Source organism: Ambystoma mexicanum, chromosome 10, assembly GCF_040938575.1.
Source record: "Ambystoma mexicanum isolate Mex_15411 chromosome 10, UKY_AmexF1_1, whole genome shotgun sequence".
In the NCBI taxonomy this organism is placed as follows: Eukaryota; Metazoa; Chordata; class Amphibia; order Caudata; family Ambystomatidae; genus Ambystoma; species Ambystoma mexicanum.
The window spans coordinates 1,528,536,336-1,528,559,261 of record NC_090932.1 but is presented as its reverse complement, the minus strand read 5'-3'; the positions used below and the strand labels follow the sequence as shown (position 1 = coordinate 1,528,559,261).

The following is a 22,926-nucleotide window of genomic DNA, read 5'->3' as shown; positions in this document are numbered from 1 at the left end:
AAGTAATCTTGGATCTGCAGGTATGCTGCACAGTCTAAGATTTTGAGCAGGAATGGGACGGTGGTTATGGGTCTGAAGTTAGTGGGTATGCTTGGGTCTAAGGAAGGTTTTTTAAGCAATGGGATTACCCATGCGTCCTTAAGGTTGTCAGGGACAATACCTGTTTTAAAGGAGGAGTTGATAAAGGACGTAATGAATGGGGCCAAATCGTGGGCAGATTCCTTAACGATGGGAGCGGGGCACGGATCGCCTTGGCAATTGGAAGGTTTGATCCTCAAGATGTTTTCCACCTCAACAATAGTGAGCGGTGAGAAGGCAAAATGTTTAAAGTTGGGCGAGTCAGGAGAGCGGGCGCATGCAGGGGCGGTAGTCCAGTTTCCGACCATCTTGTTTGTCTTTAATTTTGGATTGTAGCGTAGAGATTTTATTCAGTAAGGCTGACTGAATGTTGGCGCACCATTTACTATCTTTAATGCAGGTGTCATGTGGGGTGGCTGGAGTTTCAAGTTCTTTTAGGATCTTAAAGAGTTCCTTTGTGTTCGAGACAGCTTGCAGGATACGGTTATTAAGGGAGACTTTTTTCGCAGCGATAATGGCTTCTTTGTAGGTGAGCGATGCAAGGAAGAAGTCGTCTTTATGCACATCAGAAGGGTGACTTTTCCAATGATTTTCGGCACAGCGTTTAGCTTTGCAGAGCACTCTTAACTGTGGTGTGAACCAGGAGTTAGTGTGCACGTGGTTTAGCCTTCCTGAGTTTGATGGGGGCGATAGAGTCAATAGCCGCGAGCATACTACGGTTGTAGAGGTCTGCTAGGGCGGTGGGATCATTACAGGAGTCAGTGGCAGCTTTGAGAGATGGTAGTAGCAGAGGGAGGAGTTTCTCCTTGGTTATGTCCCTTTTATTTCTAGTGGGGAGGGCTGGAGCTATCAGTCGGGACACGGGGGGTGGCTTCAATATTAAAAAGGTGATGATGTGGTGGTCAGACCATAGGCAGGGGGTATTGGCAAGGACATTAATATTGCAGTTGGAGCCGGCTAACCAGTCCAGGGTCCTGCCTTTAGTATGAGTAGGTTCTTGAATGTGCAGGGTGAAACCAAAGTTGGTTAGAACGTTCTCCAGGTCCAGTGCAATGGGATCTTTTGGGTCACCAAGTGCCAGATTAAAGTCGCCTAGGATGATAATTTGAGAGTTAGTTTTAGTATTGTCGAGGAGGAGGATGGATATTTCACCGACGAAGGATGGTGCAGGGCCTGGGGGCCTGTAGATAAGGTGGAGGGTGGCTGTTTGATTGGGCGTTAGTAATAGTTTAATTGCTAGTAATTCAGCTGACTCAAGTTTGGAGTTGGTCAACACTCTTAGATCAAGAGTGTTTTTATGGATGATGGCCACGCCATCACCTCTGGCTTGGGCAGAGGTCCGGTCACATCGCGCGATACCGTAGTCAGGTGGTAAGGCAACGGACAGTGATGGGCCGGATGCGGCATGTAGCCAAGTTTCAGATATGGCAATAAAGTCCAGATCAGAGGATGTGATGAGGTCTGCAATGTCTAGTGCATGCGCTGGAAGAGATCTGGCGTTGATAAGGGCGCCCTTGATGAGAGGCGGTTTAGCCTCTGTAGTAGAGGTTTTTGCTACTAGAAGTTGGAGAGGGTGAGCATGGTGGTGTGTGTAGTGTTCGCTTGGAGATGTTACTGCGGGTAGGTCATATGCAGAATCTGGTGCCTAATCTCTCGTTTCTGAGAGATAAGGACCAAGGTTGATTTGGAGTAGGTTTCCTAGCGAAGTGTTCTAACCAGAGGGCCGGGTCATTGAGATATAGGTTGGTGTAGTTGTTGTGGTGTAGGCCTGTGGTGGTGATTGCGGGGCCCATTGTAGGGATCACACTAGACAGGGTCAGGTGGAAAGGGCTTCGATGAATCAGGGTGACAAATGGCTGATTGATTAACGGCCGTGGGGGAAGTGTGACTATCTGAGTGGCAATGGCTGCCTGAAAGGGCAGAATGTGGTATAGTATAATGAGCGCCCTCAAGAGCATGGTGGTAGTGCACGACACCTAGGTGCAAGATAAGTCACACCAGGTCTTGAAGGAGGTAGTGGGAGCACACTGATGCTTAATAAGATTGAAGCTCAGGCAGATCAGACTATAGTGGTGCAGCACGGCACAGCACGGTATGCTGCAGTTAGAAGTCTTAGGGTAGGGCTGAGGCTGAACAAACGTTATGGCGAACCTAGTTGTTAGTGGTAGGCAAGTTAATGTGTACATATGCAAAAACAGCTAGGGAACAGTATGAGCAGATCGCACTTTGGGACTGGCACTGTAGTCTAGGTGAGCAGGCAAAGAGACTATTCAAACTATGTTATGGCAGTGCTCAATGCTGTGAGCAGGGTATATAGTGTTCACATACAGGATACTTAACGTGCATAAGCCACTAAATAGTATTCCAGACTAATAACATCGAGGGTTTACATGCTAGCGTGAGTAGTATATTGGCAGGCATATGTAGTTATAGGGCCTCAGACAACAGACAGACTCTCACAGTACCTTCAAGCATCAGGTGCTGGTATTAGGAAGCGTTAGGAGCAGTGTAGAGGATATCATTTGTTATAGGGGGACACATACACGTGGCGGAGCTAAGTGATCATAGCCGTACGAGTCAGCCGGTGCATAAATCACATGTGCAGTGAACATTAGGCAATTGTCACAGAAGCGGAACACGTATCCGGAGGCAACATGTAAACCTTAGTGACAGACTTCGGCGCGAGCAAGAGAGTAAGTGAGCATCATGGAAGTCGGCAGAGCGCGTCGCTGCGTGTACAACAAGTGGGTATGCTAGTGCAGTACTTCAAGATGAGAGGGCTAATTATCATACTGGGCAGCAGTGCAAATTACTGTAACATTCAGGTGAATCTTGCAAGCAACTGTGAACCACTTCACCGTGAACAGTCAGCGATTGTAGCATGGAAGGATTTGGTGCCCCAACGTTACCCGGCACCTCAGTTTAGTACAAGCAATGCTGAGGCAGCCAGAATAACATTTTTGATTTCAATTTCACCCACGTCAAGTAAATCCTCGGGCGATTGTGTCAGGTAGCAGCTCCCAACAGAAGGCTTGAGAAAAGGACCAAGAAACACACGGACCCTAAGCTTTGAGAGAGCGCTGGGCAGCTCTGGAGAAGACTGCCGAGATGGTCCTCTGCACATCAAGTGCTGGTCCTCCAAAAGGTTGGCCTTCCACGGAGGCCTTGATTAACTTTCACCCAGAATGGTCAGCGCCACAGAGTGAGACAAGGCCTGGACAAACAGAGTGCATGGCAAAATAAGGGAAGACTATGTCAAAAAAAGAAGGAAGGCATTCTTTGCACTCCCCCTCCCCCCTACCCTCCCTCACCAGGGCCAAGTCAAATAGAGAAACTTCTCCTCGGCGGACAACCCATTTAAGAAGCAGAGTAATGTGTCCATAGAACACAGGCTCGGGTGCCCAGATCTTCAAGGTGGAAGTGCACTCAAGGACACAGATTAACTGTCTGACGCCAAACACACTACCTCTGCCAACTTCATAAAAAGCAAGCAGACGCTGGGGTTCCACCAAACAAAGTGCTGCTACACACAGCACACTAACAAAAGGGGAGGAGGATCCTCACAACCATTCTAATATGTAGAGGCACATCTGCTCCAATAAATAGCTCTGATCGGACCGGTTCCCAACTGGCATGGAGGCAGTCCACTGGAGCGACTGCTCCGGAATCTATCAGACAATAAAGTGTTGCAATGCATGGCCATGAGCTAGCTTCAAAGTGTCCTGTACCACAGATCTTGGCCCAAGCATGTAAACTTCATGGGCAAATACGGCAGAACAAAAACAAATTTGTTTAAAAAAAATACATTTAAAAAAAGGGAAAAGGGAGAGATTATGAAAGGCATGCCAGCACAAGATCAGACAACTGGCAGGGCCTCTAGGTAAGATCCTCAAACTAGCAGAAGGGAGGAGAAACAGGTCCTCCATTTGATGTGCAAGCCTTCATGGGTTGAGTACAGAGAGCAATCTATATGCTGGGAACTGCAATTGTGCCATATCAGAGAGGAATTGAAGCATCCTGGTGCAAATTAATACAAGGCTTTGGGATCCAGCCGCAACCAATGCAGGTCCAAAAGGGGAGTTCTCTCAGATAAGGAAATTGTTTACAGATTTACAGATTTGGAATTGTCATCAAACCAAAAACAAACAAATGTAATAGTAACATGTATGCTTTGCAGGGCAGGCTGAAGAGGGAATGATTCGACTGGCTGCAACCAGTCTTCCAGACATACGTTCCAAAAGGAGCAAATCAACTCGGTTAGTGGAAAGATCAGAAGCAATGAAAACCTCTCACTTCCCTTTTTCAGATGGTACAGCAGTTGCAGATTTTGGAGAGGACATCGAAAACAGGCCATCTTTTCAGCTATCGACCAGGGGGCAGGAGGGAGAATTGCACAATTTTTAGTGACATTGAATAATATCACTGGAGACACCCCTGTATTTTGCAGAGGGTTCAAGCATTCAGCCTTCCCAGGTAAAGCTGGACTCCACTTTTTCTTTTTTGATGAGGAGAGTGTGCTAGAGCAGGAGATCTGCTATCTTGCTAAAAAAGGAACAGGGCGGGGAGGGGCGGGGGTGGGACGGGTGTCTGGTTAATGGCCTTCTTCCCTTGTCAGCCATTTCTTTCTCATGTGGCGAAACCAAGACACTGACACAAATGATAAATCTCAGGCAGTTCAACAGATTCAGGTGGTATGTCCTGCTGGCCACAGTGAAGCGATGGAATGTTACTGAATGAGGAGTGCTGGTCAGCGCAGAAATTGTTGAAAGGGTACAGTGTACATTGAATGAAAGCCCTGTAAGTGTCTGACGCAACCGTTGTGGCTAGGAAGGACAGACAAACGGACTAATTTTCCTCAGGGGCCAGGGTGAAGGGCCCCACAGCACTCAAAGGACCTAGCAGAAGTAGCATTTGGCTCTGCAATTGTGAACCACTTTGAGTGGCCTGAACATCTTCAAACTGCTTCCAAGACTTTAACATTGGCTGCCTGTCCAACCCGCACCACGTGTAGTATCCAGTTGGGCTCACTCGCCATTGAAGTCGATGCCCCGCTTGGATTACAGAGTCCCTATCGATCCATCCAGACATAGCCGGCCCGTTTCATGCTACAAGTCCCAAGCCAAAGCCACTTGTTTAAATCGTACAATGTTTTTGCATTCTGTTTAGAAAGCTGGAAGCACAGGAAAGTGCCCCGAAACCCAGCTCAACTTGGTCAAGTTCCGGAAAGACAAGGTATAAGTCAGCGTTTCTCCCTCCTTGGCTTTGGTTCTATGAGCCCCGATAACATTCAAGACCACATTTTATGCCTTAAAAACATGCTTACCTTGTTCTACAAGACCATTTACCTGCAGACCGTTGGCTCACACCCTCTTTAAGAGTATAGCCCTCTTTGACCCATGCAACCTTAAGCAGCAAAGGAGGTAGACCATTTATGCTGTGTTGATTTGACCTTTTATTATAGAGGTCACTGCTGTTTTATTAATAAAGTCCGGCTGAGTAGAATACTCATCCCTGTACTCCTGCTGGGCATTAGTCATTCCAGCATAGCTAGAGAATTCTTTTTTTTTTTTAAATAAAAAAAAGACTGCTCTAAGGCTTTATTGAGAGGCCCATGAGGTGGCTCCTATGGTGCAATAAGTTTCAGAAGTCATGGCTCTGGGAATTTAGAATAGGCTTTTAGACCGGAAGGAGATACCCTGTTGTACTAGGACAGACCCAAGTGGACTCCTATCTCACGTTCCCTTCCTTAACCAAATCTATAGGTCATCATATGCCACAGGGCGGCTAAAGAGTTTTGCTTGGCGAGAGATTTGTGGTGGGGCAGAGGGGAGTTTATGGGGGTAATTTACCCTAATTGAGGGAGCCTCGTGGGACAGTTTCCTTCCATACAGTAATGAGATGGAGAAGATCCGTTTTGGCTCAGGGAGGTATCGATACTGCCATCTTCAGCACCCATTAACCACCGGGAGTGAACTTTCAAAAAGCATTCTTGGTAGGAGAGCACATAAGAAATTGGGATTTAAAAAGGTTTACTTTAAGCCAATCGATGAAGCAGCACCATTGGTGGCAAGTTGGCTTTGTACTAACATATGAGCCTTAAGTCTTCTCACGCAACACAGATTTTCTTTACCAACATTCAGAAAAGTGGAACAAACAGAAGTGATTTAAAACAAATTAAATAAAAAGACACACATACTATCCCTCCTTTGTGTAAAGCAGAGAGAGCTAGTCTGCAGCAGTTGTATATTATATGATATAGTTGTGAACATTCATACTTATTTTATGCCGTAAGGGGATCTTTGGATGGATTCCCCAATGGCAAAAAAATCATTTTAAGACACAGGACAATGCCAGAGAGTAGCCACCCTCAGTGCAAGGCCAGGTACAAATGGACTTGTTTACAGCAATGTCTTACCTTCGTATCAGTGGAATTTTGCTCCAATTGTTGAAGGATCCAGAGAGATAAATCTCCTTGCCTCCACCTGTCCAGCGGAAGACTGTTGGTCGTGCTTGGGTGGGAGTTTTGTCATTCATTTCCAGATCATGCTGCCATGCCATGTATTCGTCCTTTTCTGTAGGAGCCTAGGATTACAAATGAGATCTTCAAGTTGCTCCATATCCAATTGAGCTAAAATCTTTTTTCACACTGTAATGTATCTTGTGTCCCCCCTCTCGATGTTGCATGTCTCTGCAGTTTCCCAAAGCAACTAGTGCCCCACAAAGTTTTTTGTTATCTGACAGCAAACACAGTTTGACTGACTAGTTCTTAAAAACTGCACTTTGACCTCTAAGCATGCCGAGTTTTTTTCCAGGGATCCCCCACTTGGAACATCCCTCCCAACTATGAACACCTTCCGTCTACTTGATATCCAGTGCTGCGTACTCCCATAGACATTCAACTCCACCCAGTGTTCTCCCACTCTCATCAAGGAGGAGCTGCTGCCCGCTTTCCGCGTCCAGAGATACCAGTCTAGCTCCTTACCTGAATGGCACAATAAATGAGATGTCTTCTAGGTCACACCTCTTGCATAATGTCACCATAGCCACACCAGATGGAAGCTCCACTAACACTCTAAAACGTAAAACACATTAAATGCATACCAACTAAGCCACTCGCACAAACTGTACATTTCCTAAAAACCATTATTCAATGTGCCACCTGTGAATCTTGGTCACTTTGAGGAAGTAGGATAACCCTCCCAACAGAGTGCTAAATCAACTCGCACATCACGTTCCCAGCCTAGCACCACATGCAGGAAAGGCTCCCCTTTGGATACACATGCCTTCAGGCTCTCATCACATGACACCTAGAACTAAACCTGCACACAGAACTCCAGGCACTTGGTATCTGGCAGCACAACAGCAACACTGCCTTGCATTTCCTCCTCTCCCCACTAACTCAATCCCAGCAAACTCCTTCAAAGCTGCCAGAGTACCCAGAGATCAAGCAACGGAAGTAGTGCAGATTATACATCATAAAATAAAACAATATTTCTATTGTAGGAATTCACCTCGTTACTCCATGGATCAGAGCAGAGGGGGGTCTGGGAAACTCTGGGCTTTAGCCCATTGACTTGTTCTTGGGTGGATGACCCCTGGGAGAGTCTCAACCAAGTCTTTAGCTCACTGTTCTTTTCACAGAGAAGAAATTTCCCCGCATATCAGTCTTTGTCCTGCCCAGGCGCAGTCAGCACCGAAATGCTAGCCAATTCTCCTCTGAACAAGAGTACAACAGCAACCCCATACACGTGTTTCAGTCTAGTCGTGGACTCCCTGCTCACTGTGCTCAGAGAGGCACAGCTTCACCTCACCGATGAGGCCCAACAAGGCTGAAACACGTGTCTGGGGTTGCTGTTGGTACTCTTGTTCAGCGAGGAATTGCCATAGCATTTCGGTGCTGGACTGCCCAGGTGGGCGGGACAAAGACTGATATGCAAATGAATATTTCCCATCTGTGAAAGGTACAGTGAGCAAAAAGCGGGTGCTGCAAACTCATCTCAGAACAGGTTATCATGCCATGTTCTTTCTGGAGAGGAGCGCCTGCTACCTTTTTTTAAATACTCCATGGATCAGAGATGCGTACAGTCAGACTCCATAGCAGAATACATATTTTGTTGTTGAAAAATGGTAAACCTTATAGTTTAGAATGGTGTAAAGAAAGGTCTGCATATGTACAAATAGATCTGAAATGCAATAATCCAAGGACACAAAACAGTTGTAGAGTCACCGAGACCCAAACAGGGGGACTTCTAGAGGAAAATCAGGCCAGTGAACCATTAAGACAAAGTCGGGAGACTTGCACATAAGGTTGCAGGATAGGACTTAAACCAGATATCAAAATGTGGGGGCTAAAATAATGTTACTGTTTGAATGAGGGCAACCGGACGGATGAGATCAACGTGATAAAGATCCTAAATAAGACGTTTTCCTGCCCCTCAGTGGCATTAGGATTTATGAACTCAGCACTGTCTCCGAGGCCATTTTGTCACAGAAAAAAACGGAATTGTAGATGGATAACAATCAAGAAGGGAAATCTATTAAACCAAGCAGATCTGAGTGACATCTAATCAAAGCGGAAGGTTGTCCAAAAGGTCATTTAGAACCCACAGATGGAATGAACCTTGTTGGTGACATGACTCACTGGCTGTGATGGTCACACCCGTGGAGTACGACTTCTGCATTCCACTGGGGTGATGTCACAGGAAGAAGATCCAGTATTTAGAAACATCTCTATGTGCTAGTGGTAACCTACGTATGTAAAACAAACAGGTAACGCAACATTCCTCAATCGGGTTACTGGCTCTTGTGAAAGAAATTAAGATATATGTGTGTTCTGAGTAACAGACTGGACACCCATCTTATTCTTTAAGGTTCCAATGTCTCCTTTGATATTGTGGGACATTCAAAACTTAATGTAATGTCTTTGTTCTACTGCTTCAAGCCTTGATGTGAACACAATCATCAAAAGCAGAAACTGAACTAGCGAGTATTATTCCAACGATGAGAGGATGACCAACATGATTTAAGGCAATGTTGCATTTCTGTGAACAGGTCAACTACACAAAGAAACATAGGCACAACATGCTCAAATAGGCATACATCCATTTAGAGAACGCTAAAATATATATAAAAACAAACAAACCACGATCTGGAGAAGGACAGTGAAAACGCAGATGGAAAGTAAACACAGGAAAGCTAAAAATTAAAAAGAGCAAAAAAATAGATGGCCAAAGAAAACCGGAGCAAAAGGGGATTAGAGAGCAGCGCAGGGAGGGCAGTAGAGGGCTGCCAGGGTGACTAGGTGGTAAGGGGGTTGGTGGGCAAGGGAGGGGTGAAATGCAGAGAAAGTATACCTTCATGGATGGAAATAGGCAAGTGCAAAATATGGGGAGCAAGGCTACTTCTTAATTGGTAACAAAATAAAACACAAACAAAACCAAAAACAAAAAACACACATTTGGACAGTTTTCATGGTTTGAAAACAAGTAAAATAGAGGTGTTAGGTTTACTTATTAGTCTATTTTACTATTACATACAAAACACCCGAGTGTGCAAAGAATAAGTATGGTACCACCAACAGGACACTGTTCTTCCCAAATCACATCTCATAGGACATGAATGCATGGCGGTGTACTTTCGGAAAAAGCAATACTGCCATTCATCGTAGACGGAAAGAGGAAGACCAACATGGTTACCTTTATATCTTCAGAATGGAACATATCTGCATCTTCCGGGCTGTCCATCAGGATCTTCGGCCGGTCTCCTTTTGTAGTTATGGCTCCCCCACCACTGTCCCGCCGTGGGGTCTTCTGACCCCCTGGCCGATCCATTCCACTCCGTTCACTACTAGTGTTCCCCATTGCTCCTCTTGTACTCTAAGAAGAAAAATAGTAGATTAAGCCTAGGCAATCTGGTATAGTGGACCATGTGTTCTGCACAGGATTACAAAATGACCTCTAGACCAAAGGCACATGCAGTGAAATCCTACGCACAATGGTATACTACAAAGAATAGAACCAAGTTCAAGACAATCAAAAGCCCCGACTCGTGCAGTTTTCAATCACACATACTTGATTTCCTGTCAGATTAATGTGCATGCTTTATTTGATGTATTGTCATCAGTGCGACAGATCATGCATTCTACAGATCAGGGATTTGTAACTTTTAGCTCTCCCAATGTTTTGTACTACAACTCCCGACAGCCCCAGCCATCATAGCCAATGGTAAGGGAATTGTGGGGGTCGTAATCAGGTCGAGAGCTGCAGTTTGTAGAACCCTGCTTTAGCTCTTTCTTCCTGCAATTAATTTACTGCTGGTGCCCATACTCTTCCCCGATGATCATGACCCTTTATATGGAACAACTGGAGGTTCCGCTTTCTGAAAAGCATCCATCTACTCGCCCTCGGCATCCCCCCACCACACCGTTCCTCCCATGACCAATCTATGCATGCTGAAATGGGTCCCCATGAGCAGTGTCCTCTTCAGCCGGGTGTGATGCTGGAAATGCATCGGAGGGACAGGCCCGCCGTATCCTTGTCCTTTACTGCTTTTTATCGTGTGTTCTGTGCAGGAGTTCATGTGGGACTCCTGGCGGTGCAGCCCTTTCTTTTGGTTTGGTGAACGGACCCGTGGGATACACTTATGGCACCCATGGGTGAGGGTACAACCCTGTGCCCCTAGTGTATGTTTCTGGGCACCTGTGGGTGGCCCGCAGGGTATGGGCTGGTAGCAGTTCCATGCTGAATTTGACAGGTGCCCGGTGTACCCTCCATTTTGGGATACCCCGGCCCTGCCATTGGGATCAGTTGATTCCTGATGAAAAACAAGATGGCCCCTGTGGCCTCTTGCTTTCTATTACCCATTACCTTGTTTTCCCAAAGTCCAGGGAAACCCTGACTCTGTCCCTTCCCCCTGACTGGTTGTTGGGTGGAAATGCGATATATGGTGTTGTTGTGAAGGCCCGGCCAGACTAGCTGGAGCCTTCCCGGTGATGTATGTTGTGGGAACCTCCTGTGGGTGGGACCTGGGTGAATAGAGTGTGTGACGAATATGGATTCTGTGTTGTGAGAGTCTAGTATCTGGTGGTTGACACAATGACTGAGACAACCCTGCCCGAAACCGGTATGAATGCATCTTGGAGTGTTGAATGGCTCGGTACTTGTCCCAATACACATAACTTGTTGTGAGTGTCTGGAGAGAAGTGAATGGCCTGAATACCTTGTGTGCCTGATTTGCTGCCTGCCTGCACGAATGCCCGTAGTCGTGATTGGATGCTTGAGTGTGACCCAGCGGAATGAATGGGTGATCAACAGTATATCTGGGGACCTCTCACTGCTAGGAATCGTGTTCAGAAGCTGAAGTCCACTACGACGAGTAACTGGATTAACTGACGCTTGACCTTGAAGCCCTGCTGGACGAGAAGAATTGCTGTTGCTCTCCTTCACAATCTGAAAGCTGCTGTGCCTCCAAGGACTGACTCAGAGGACCTGGTAAGGCGCCCTCTTCCCGAGCTACGAGGGACCATCGTGCACAGCTGATCTTTGCCAACGCTCCCTGGTAGACAGACCTTCGACAGGCTGCCGACCCGATACGGGGGCTGCTGCGGAACCCCAAGGAGAAGTGTTGTCCGCCACTGTCGACGACCGCCGTCGCCGACCGGAGCCGCCGTTCTCCCGTTTGCCTAAGAACTTCTATTGATCGGACACGCTCGTCTGCATCGTCACCCGCTTGTCTCCCGCTGGAGAAGGCCCGACCGTCGACGCGCCGAGGAGCATCCACCGGTGGGTTTCCCGCCACCTAAAGACCACAGAGACGCCGACGACTCGAGGCCCTTGCTGGGCCACAGTTCTTCATCATCTCTTTGCGGTCCAGAACTATTGTCACCGAGGTGCCCCGCACGCCTCTTCCTTGCAGGACGCCAACGCTCTGTCGTCGACGAGCACCGCTAGGAACGAAGCTGCCACTTCCCTGCCATAGTTGACCCTGTTCACCTTCGGACGTTCAACGACCCGTGACTCCTGCCTTAAAGGGAGGGCACTCAAGAAGGGCAGTCGATTCCCCGACACCTCTCGACGATCCGTAGCTCCCGCCTGAAAGGGAGGCACTCAAAAAGGATCAGTCGGCGCATCGTCGGAGAACTCTACTCCACCAGGTACAGTGGGGGGGTAAAACCTTAACAGGAAGAAGTAAGACTATTGAACATTTGGACTGGGCTTGTGCTATACAGCTTTATTTACAGGTTGCCCAGGTGGGGGGGGGGGGGATCTCCACACAGAACTGTGTCTAGGTAACGGGGCCAGCATTATGCCTATTGTTTCAACTATCTTGCATTCCTTCCCATCTCTATTGCTGGTTTCCTCGTTATTGATCTGTGTGACATTTTAACCGTACAGTTGGTGCACTTTAATGAGATTTGATAACATTGGTGGTACCACTTTAGAATTGTATACATTTATCATTGTTAATTTCCAAGTACAAAGTGCGTTATTGTGATCGTGTACATACCTTTGAATATTAATTATATAAAGACTGTTTTCAGTAATACAGTGTGTGGACATTCCTTTGTGGGGGTTCGGGGACTACACTGTACTTAAGAACCAGCCCGCATCATCTCCTGAGAAGCTAGGCCTTGATTGCTCGTCCATTGCTACCAGAGAATCTTGGCTGGGGTCTTCTGTGCCTCTCCTCTACCATATAGAGAGCAGAAGTACAGGAACCCTCTACCAGTCTTTACACCGGGCCTGACCAGCAGGATGCTCACAGATTACAGGAGCAAGTGGTTAACTCGCTGAGCTACTCTATAGAAGCTACAGGTCCAAGAGTAGACCCATCTACAAGCTGAAGTTTATACAAAACTTTGTCCTATGCATTGCACGGAGCTTAGGTCATTAAGGCCCGTGCAAGGATATAAGATATGGTTTCAATTACAGTATTAAATTAATCTCTGCACACACAAGTTCTAAACTCAATTTTTATAATTGGAATTACAAGAGTATTGGAAAAGCCAAACGTTATTGGCATTTGTCATTGGAATTCTCGCACCATTGTAATAAGAATGGCCGATCGAATGTTCAGGTGCACCACAACATGCAGCTGGTGCTTTAGAATGACTCGATTTTTATATTGGATTGGCCCTCAATTCCTCAGTAATAGAATCACTCAACCAAGGTTAAAATGAAGCGTTTTCCAACGTGAGGCAGGGCAAGCGTTTCCCCCAAAATCAGAACAAGGCAGGGCAAGCGTTTTCCCCCAAAATCAGAACACAAGGCAGGGCAAGCGTTTCTCCAAAGTCCGAACGCAAGGAAGGGCTTCCTCTATTGCGGCTCGGAGCTTGCTACCATAGCGGTTGGTCTCCTCTTTCGCAGACACCTCCAGATATGGGTGCATCCCATGTAAACATCTCTCAAATAGTTTTAATGGGATGTCTACAGATGCACACACTGTCCTAGAACTTGCTTTTCGGTGTTGCTAGAGAATCTCAGAAAGGTTACCCTATGGAACCGAGACTATAAGCCACGGTGTATTCAAAATGGGCCCGTGTGGTTGTCTCCAGTTTCAGACAATTTGTACGTACACCTGCGGTTCTGTGCTTGCACTACTCTGTGCTAGTGCTGGTTTATTAGGTGGGTAGCTCGGGGCACTACCACACAAGGTAAAATACTGCAAAATGTACACAATGAACTTTTAATATCCGCAACATTGTTTTTAGATTATACTTAAACTGCAGCAAATACGACGACAGTCCCACAGAGGCGCAGGCAGGGTAGGGCCTGAGCGCCCAAGGCCAACCAAACATCTCCAAGTGTCACTCAGCAGCGCTGTGTGGGCATTTACAGGTGTTAATGTCACTGTGGTGGGCCCATTCTCTTCTCATCTCCCGGCTCTCGGGAGCCGGCATCTCTGGTGGTTTACAGCCTTCCTCACTGGCCGTTCCCAGTCGGTCTCCCTCCCTCCCTCCCTCAGGGCTCAGCGCTCTCCCCTATTTTGTTCAATATTTACATAAGATATGTTCTGTTTCTTATTGAATCTCATGGGTTCCGCTTCTACTCCTATGCCGATGACACCCAGATACTGGTCCATCTGGACCTGACTAAACTTGAAACAGCCAACAGCCTTAAAAAAATGTCTGTAAGAACTTGGTATATGGATGACGCTGAACTGGCTCAAGCTACTAAAACCGAGGTTTTGGTTGTGGGTACATCTACATATCAAGTGTTCTGGACAGCCAATTTCTGGCCTTCTTCACTGGGTCCTCTCCCTATTCCAGTTCTTTCTGTTAGGAACCTGGAGTACGGTTCTCTGCCACTCTGACCATGGATGAGCAGGTCGGAGCAGTCTGTAAATCAGGCCACTTTCTCCGGAAGGTCCTCCCCTTTATTCCCACGGCCAGCCCTGGTCCTCAGCGTGCTGGACTACTGTAACTCGTATCTAGCCCAACCCAGCTACCTTATTTGGCCTCTGCAGCTACTCCAGAATGCTGCTGTCCGTTCTATCATCCGTCCGCCTTTTGGAGCCCATATGACCCCAATGTTGAGACAACTACACTGGCTCCCCTTTGCCCAGAGGATTCTGTTCAAGTCCATGTGTATAGTACACCAGGCCTTGGATGGACTGGGAGCAGAATATCTGCAAATAAAGTTCACTCCCTACCAACCCACTCACACTCTTCGCTCTCAAACCACCCAGCGGGTGGCGGTACCTCATTTCAAGCTGGCCCATAAGGGTGGTGTGCTTTCTCAGTCACCGCTGCCATTCCCTTGTGGGACATTTCCAATCATCTTGCCTTCCGTCAAAGCTTAAAAACCCTGCTTTTCTAATTTCTGTGCTGTGGTATTCACGCCTTGCCTCCTCAGCGCCATGATGCCCTCGGGTGTACGTGCGCTCATACAATTGCTTTTAACATAACATAACTACATTAGCGTCAGGCCCCTCTCGTTAGACAATCCCAGCTACGCCTCTGCCCACTGACAGCAGGAATTAAACTGGACTACAAAAGTCAATAAAGCACAAACTTTAAATATTCACCATGGTCTCTTGTTTCAAGCCTATGTTAAAGGCAACACTGCATTTTCATTGCGCTGTAGTGGCCAATTTGAGATGTATTGCTTCTCACAGGTGAAGACTCTGGAAGGACCATTGCCCTTGAATGCCACCTTCCCCATAACTGTATTCCATACCAGTCGTTTTGGCACCAAGTGCCACGAAAACGCCAGCCGTCAACTAAACGTAAAGGCGTCGGCTCCGGCTTTTTCTCCACAGGACTCCCTTTTGGGATGCTTTACAAGGCATGCCAATAAACCATGCTTTACAAGGCATGCCAATAAACCACTGGACTTGAAGGCCGCCATCTTCAAAGTCTACGGTCACTAATTTACAGTACACCTGTAAATTACATGTTAATAAAACCAGACACATACATCTCAAATCCTGCTCAGAAGAGGGCACAAATAGTTGCACGACAACATATATGCATTGGCCCCTCAGTTATTTGGGTGTTCATGATGCGTTTACATGGAATATCGAGGACTATATTGGGCGCACTTTCTTCATGCCCAGAGTGTCAGCGGGTCACACTTCTAGGTTAAACAGACATCATGGCTGAATAGTCAAGTAGACTGCCCTCTGTTGTGGCGGCTGCTTACTGGGTCGTTGGGCTGATGAAGAGGAACACTTTAGGGGCCAAGATTATCGATGAACAAGTTACTCCTTACCTGGTAACGTTCTTTCGATGGGATGTTCCTCCGACGTATTCCTTATCTATGATATTTGTATCTCCAGCTTGCTGGCCTCAGAAAGTTTTTTTCCCAGTAGAGGGTGCTGTGCGTCGACGTCCGTCGAGTAGGTGTTCCTCGACAGCCACCGTATCAACGCCGACGTCATCATGCCTATAAATGGCCACGCACAGCGGCCGTTGCTCAGTTTCGTTTTTGTAGAGTAAGGTAGTTAATGCATTAATGGTTACTACCCTTGAAAGAGTGTAAGCTGCAACCACAAGGGAAATGTTACTGCGGGGATGGATGGGAGGGGTGGGGCGATAAGGAATACGTCGGAGGAACATCCATCGAAAGAAAGTTACCAGGTAAGGAGTAACTTGTTCTTCGAAGGGTTTGTGTCCTCTGACATATTCCTTATCTATGATAGACTCCCATAGCAGTGGTATGTGACTGGAGGCGGGAGTAAGAGGTGCCATATTACTCTTTAAGAATGAACAGAGTGTAACACAGCTTTGCCAAATCTAGTCTCTTGACTAGAGGAGGAACCCAGGCTATAAAATTTGGTAAAATGTGCGGACGACCATGTGGCAGTCGCACATATGTCTCTAATTGGTACCCCTCTTTGAAGAGCTGAGGAGGCTGCGATACCCCTGGTCAAATGAGCCCTTAGATTTTGAGGGGGCTCTTTCCCTGCCAGTTTGTAGCATTCCAGAATGGCTAAAATAATCCATCTGGAGATGGTTTGTTTGGTTATTGGTAATCCCAACTTATGTCCTGCGTAACCTACAAAGAGTTGGTCTGCTCGTCTAATTTTAGCAAGTCTACTGATATAAAAACTCAAGGCTCGCTTAGAGTACAGCCTGTGTAGTCTCTCTTCCTCTTTCCCCGGATGGGGAGGAGGATAGAATGAAGGTAAAGTAATCTGAGTAATGTGAAATTCAGAAACTACCTTTGGGAGGAAGTTAGGCTTCACCTGTAGAACGACTTTGTCCTTGTGAAAAATTGTATGAGGAGGTTTACAAGATAGGGCTTGTATCTCGCTAACCCTTCTAGCAGATGTTAATGCTACCAATAAAACAGGTTTGAGGGTGAGAAACTTCAATGAACAAGAGTGGAGTGGCTCAAAAGGAGCACCCTTTAGGAAGGGAACTTGGAATGGTCTTGGAGGGTAAACATGAGTTAGACCTTTCAGGTATTGTATTACCAATGGAATTTTGAAATACGATGGCTCCTTTGCAGTGCGCTTCTAGATCGATAGCGCTGCGAGATAGCCCTTAATAGTGCCAACTTGAAGGCCTGAATTTGCCAAATAAAGTAAGAAGGATAACACCGCAGGTGTACCACATGAAAAGGGTTCGATATTCTTTTCTCTGCACCAGCTGCAAAATTTATTCCAACGGCAGCGGTATAGAGTTTTAGTTGCTGGCCTTCTGGCCGAAAGCAACACTGTCATCTGGAAGGTCCCAATCCTTGTACCTCAACCTTTCAGATATCAAGCGTGAAGGTTGAGGGTCTTGATGGCTGGATGGAGAACCTGACCTCCCTTCTGCGACAGAAGATCCGCTCTGTACGGTAGACGAATTGGAGGATGGATGGACATGTCCAGAAGGTCCGAGTACCACGTTCTCCTGGCCCAATCCGGGGCAATTAGGATCATGGTCTTCCGAAACCTTCTCAACCTCCTGATCATATGAGGAATGACAGGGACCGGAGGAAACGCGTACAGAAGTGGGAACTCCCAGTCCAATACGAACGCGTCTCCTAGAGCTCCTCTCGGGGGAAATTCCCTTGAGCAAAATCTGTCGCACTTCCTGTTGATACTGGTGGCGAACAGATCCACTTGAGGGGTTCCCCAAAGACTTCCTGAGCCATCTCCCACTCGTGGGAGACTGTTCTGCCTGCTCAGATCGTCCGCTGTCAAGTTCTTCTCTCTGGCTAGGTGAATTGCCGATAGAGAGATTCCTTCCTGAATTGCCCAAAAGCAGAGGTGCATCGCCTCTCTGCACAGTGGCAGTGACCCTACGCCTCCTCTTTTGTTGAGGTAGTGCATGGCCACTGTATTGTCCGTCATTATCAGGACGTTTCTCCCCCGTACAGAAGGCAGAAAAGCCTTCAGTGCCAGTCTGATGGCTCTCAGCTCCAACAGGTTGATGTGTAGCCTGGACTCCGATGGAGACCAACGACCGCTGATAGTCAAGTCGTTGGCGTGGGCTCCCCACCCCGTGAGTGAGGCATCTGTCACTACTGTTATCTCCGGCCATGGTTGCCAAAACAGTTCCCCCTTCAAGATGTTTTTCTGGCAGGCCCACCACTGAAGGTCTCGAGCCACCTTGTCTGGAATCTGAAGGAGGTCTGTCATTCTCCCTGAGAATTGTGACCACTGAGTCCTCAGTGCCCACTGAAGGTATCTCATTCTCAGGCGAGCCTCTGGCACAAGGGATATGCAGGATGCCATGAGGCCTAGCAACCTCAAAAAGCCGTAGACTGGGAGACGTTGGGCATTTTGAAACCTGGTGACCATCTGCAGAATATCATGAGCCCTCACCTCTGGTGGCAAGGCTTTTCCCAGGGACATGTCCATGACTGCTCCAATGAACTGGAGTCTCTGTGATGGTATCTGTGACTTCTTTAAATTGAGAGAGAAGCCCAGCTTGTGAAGGAAGTGGCAGACATAATCTAGTTAGATCTGAGCTTGTTCCGAAGAAACTGCTCTGATCAACCAATCGTCCAGGTAGGGGTAGATGTGAATCCCTTCCCTCCTTAGACTTGCAGCCACAACCGACATTAGCTTGGTGAAGACCCTCGGGGCGGAGGTCAGCCCAAATGGCAGAACTCGAAATTGATAATGAGAGTTGCCAATTGCGAACCTCAGGTACTTCCTGTGCTTGGGATGGATTGGCACATGGAAATAAGCATCCTGAAGGTACAGAGATACCAACCAGTCCTGAAGCTGGTGGGCCTGAAGGATCTGAGAGAGAGTTACCATCTTGAACTTGTCCTTCCTGAGGAACTTGTTCAATTCTCTTAAGTCCAGGATGGGTCTCAGTCCTCCGTCTTTCTTTGGTATGGGAAAGTAGGGGGGGGGGGGGGGGAAGAGCCCTTGTTCCTGTCCGCTACAGGTACCGGTTCTATGGCACCTTTCTCTAGCAGGTCTACAATTTCCTGCAAGAGGAGCGGATCCGGCACTTTCAGAGAGCTGTTCCCCGGTGGATGGCTCTGAGGGATGCATAGAAAAGGCAGGCAGTAACCTTGGGTAACTGTCTCCAATGCCCAAGCATCTGACGTAATACCCTGCCATTCCGTCAGATGGTGAGTTAACCTGCCCCCTACAGGTGTCTTGTGATGGGAGACCTCAGAGTGGTTTGGGAGCGGCTGATGCAGTTGCCGTAGGTAAAGCGGCTCCTGCTCCTGCGGCTTTCTTTCCTTTACCCCGTCCACCACAGGTAAATTTTCCTTGGCCTCTTTGAGCCGGCCGTCCTATGCCTCTTCCATATGAGGAATAATAGCGAAAGGACCTTCCTCTCCAAGAGGATCCTGAGGGACGAAAATTAGTTTGGCGGATTGCAGCTCCTAGTGACTTGGCTGCTGCTTTAGATGTTTGCAGTTTTTCCAAACGGTCATCCGCCTTTTTACCAAACAGGGAAGAGCCGTCAAAGGGCATATTTAAAAGTCTGGCCTGTACGTCAGAAGCAAAGCCGGACTTTCTCAACCACGCATGCCTGCGGATTGTGGTACTTGCCGCCATGGCCCTGCTGATACTGTCAGCAGAATCAATGCCAGTTTGAAGGGACTCACACATTGCATCTTTACCATCTCTGATGATATTTAAAAATGCGTCCCTTTCTTCTCCTTCCTGGAGGCAGTCAACCGCTGATGAAGCACACTCCCATAGAGTGTGGCTGAACCTAGCGAGCGTACAAGTCGCATTAATAGATTTTAAAGCCATGCTACAGGCCGAGAAGACTTTCTTAGCCATGGCATCATATTTTTTATCATCCCTATCCTGTGGAGCAGTGGGGTATGCAGATGTACTGCCTGATGAAGTTGCAGCCCGGACGACCAGACTCTCTGGAGTAGGGTTCTTAGATAGGTATTCAGGGTCAGCAGCAGATACCCTATATTTCGCTGACAACTTCTTGTTAACCGCAGGGACAACTTCAGGAGTTTCCCAGTTAGTTAAAATCTTTCTTTGTAAAGCAGAATGAAAGGGAACCACAGGATCCTACTGTGGACCTTAATCCAGAATATCTGTGAGGTCATCCTGTTGATACACAGATGAAGGCGCAGACCAACCCATGAACTCCATAATTCTTGACATTAGGGTTCTATAAGGGGTTTCAGCATGTTCCCCTGGGTCTGGTTTGACAAATTCCACTTCTGGGGAAGTGTCTAGGCCACCTGCTTCCTGTAATGCATCCTGAAGTTCTTTCAACCTTCTTTCCTCAGAGGCAAAAGTCTCTGGTTCAGGTGATGTGGTCCTCTGCAGCCCAAAAGGCCTTTCTTGATCAGAATCTTCCCTTTCTTCATAAAATGTAGTTAAGGGGGGATGCTCTGGCCTGTGAAATGGTATAAAACCCATCTCTAAAGCAGAGGGAGCCATCATCAGTGGCCTTGAAAAGGTCGATGTCGCCGATGTAAAAATCCTCGATGGCGCCGACAAAGGCGTCGAGAAAACTGGAAGAGGCCTCGAAGAACTCGAGACGATTGGAATCCTGCTCGACGATGTCGACGACGTTCGACGTCGTGTCGGAGGCTCTTGGTGTAACCGTTGGCTGTGGAGTAGCCGTGGGTTTTTCTTTTATCGGCTTCGATGTCGGCGTCGACATAGACATCGACTCGATCGACGGATGCGTCAAAGAACCCGTCGATGGCGCCGATCTATGCTTCGAAGGGGCTTTCGACAATTGCGTCGAAGATGCTTTACTTCCCGATGGCTCATGGCGCTTTCGGGTCGACTCTTTCGCCGAGTGCATCGACTCGCGGCGTTTAGATTTTTTGGGCTTTTCACCCAGGGTATCACCCTCAGCTGACTTCGAGGGGGTCGAGGCCGCTTTCTCGAAGACGCTTAGCATCTTTTTTCTGAATTCCTCCCACTCGGCCTGAGAGCTGCGTTTTGTGGGGTAATTTACTCTTTCAGGGGAACTAGAAGACAACGACAAAGGAGATCTTCTACGTCTCTTTTTCGAGTGTCTAGACCTCGATGAGTGGTGGGAGCCACTTCGAGACCTAGACCGAGAATGCTTTTGACGGTGAGGAGACAAATGTCTGGACTCTACCGCGGAAACTTTCAAGAAAGTTAAAACTGACTTACCTCTCTTGAGCTTCCCCTTATGCTACTTCAAGGCTTTTGCCGTCATGGATAGGCATTCCTCACACTTCGAACACTGGTGTTCGATGCCCAGACACCACAAACAGATCCTGTGAGGATACGTCAACAACATTTTCTTCCCACAGTCTTGGCATTTTTTGAAACTGAACCGAGGAGTCGTCGGGTCGGAGGAGGAAGCCTTCGAGTACGAGTCGGTTTTCTCGAGGAAATATGAATATATTTCGACTGACGAACTGAGCAACGGTATTCCGAGGCACACGAAGTGCGGAAAAACGGAACTGAGCAACGGACGCTGCGCGTGGCCATTTATAGGCATGACGACGTCGGCGTCGGTACAGTGGCTGTCGAGGAACACCTACTCGACGGACGTCGACGCACAGCGCCCTCTACTGGGAAACATTTTTTCCGAGGCCAGCAAGCTGGAGATACAAATATCGTAGATAAGAAATACGTCGGAGGACACAATCCCTTCGAAGTAGTCTTTTTTATAACGCACAATTTGCAAACTCGACACTTAGTTGCTTTGAAGGAGAGCAGGAGTATTGTGATAACAGGGTGCAAAACACACACTCGCTACAAGGGACTCTTGGCGATTAAGAAACGGTGAGGTGTGCGTTTAACTTTTTACACCTGGCAAAGGTAATATAAAGCAGAATACCGGCTGTACCCTCTGCTGAAAAGGGTGGCCTTCAGCCCCGGGGGTGGACCGTACTTCTTTCAAAGCGTTTGTATATTGGTGCGTCCCACCCCAATGGTAGACTGGTATGGGGCACTCTGGGGAATTCCCGGTGGGCCTGCCCACCCCCCCCCCACCGCCTCTTGTGTGGTAACCTATTTTTATTTCCAAATGTTCTCATAGGAAAAGGGTTGGGGTTGCTGAAAATGTGCAATAAGGGCCCATTTTGAACATTATTTTCGGAGTGTCTTTTTTGGTTCCCAGTCCACCCCCGTCTCCCCCTCGCCCCCTTATTGTTTATCATTGCCTATGCAGCTACCTCACCGGGCTTCGTTGAGAGGCTTTTACAAAGCATCTGCACTTGCAGGTAACTGACTCTACCGTTGCAGGGACACAGTCAAGTGGCCCTGACTTCGGGGGAGGAGGAAAGAGACCAACGCTTTTCACCCCCTACTGAGCGACCTCCCAGCACATTGCCAAGGGGTGACGAGTGGCCTGGAATGCACGCCTTCTTTCTTGGTCTACTCTGGCATGTCTGGCGGGAGGAGGAGAGACGGGAGGGTAACAGGTCAGTGAAGTGTCCACCCCCCCCCCACACACACACACACACAAACATGGTATGCATAAACAGACTGATTACATGTTTATAGGGTAATCTCTAGAGACTAGTGTTGCTTTCCCCATGGGAAAACACAAAGTTCCCTACTGGCTAAAAAAATAGATTAGTGTTACAAAGTGAAACCATTCTCTAAAACTGAAAACCACCAGGTCATGCAACGTCATGCAAGTTTCGTTTTTTGGTACGAATACAACTTGCAATTACATCATGCATATCAATAAGATGCATGGCAGTCTCAAACAATGGCCCTCATTACAAGCTTGCCGGTGCGGAAACAACGGTGCCGGTAAGCTTAGCAGCACTGTTTTCGGACTGGTAAACTACGAGTCTGCGGCCAGGTGCCGTACTGCCCACCAGGGCAGACCTGGAGGGCAGAACGGCACCTGGCTGCTTTCCTGGAAGCACCGGCACCGTTATTAATGGTGCCGGTGGGTCTGTGGTCCCCATTCCCAGTGAGTCCTATGGGACTCAAATGGGAATGGGGATTTACAATTACCAGCGCCTGACTTAC

The 22,926-nt window shown here is 47.7% G+C and overlaps 1 protein-coding gene across 2 annotated transcripts in view; it reads right to left on the bottom strand.

The window, feature by feature from the left end:
• The window catches only part of PRKAB1 (protein kinase AMP-activated non-catalytic subunit beta 1), a 165,483-nt gene that overhangs the window by 88,909 nt on the left and 53,648 nt on the right, over window positions 1-22,926 (bottom strand). For both annotated transcript variants that reach the window (XM_069619708.1, XM_069619709.1), the window contains 2 exons: window positions 9,774-9,953; window positions 6,494-6,660 (listed from right to left, as the gene is read on the bottom strand). In XM_069619708.1, the coding sequence (XP_069475809.1) occupies window positions 6,494-6,660; window positions 9,774-9,938 (332 nt within the window). In that variant the 5' untranslated portion in view covers window positions 9,939-9,953. The remainder of the gene's footprint in view (window positions 1-6,493; window positions 6,661-9,773; window positions 9,954-22,926) is intronic.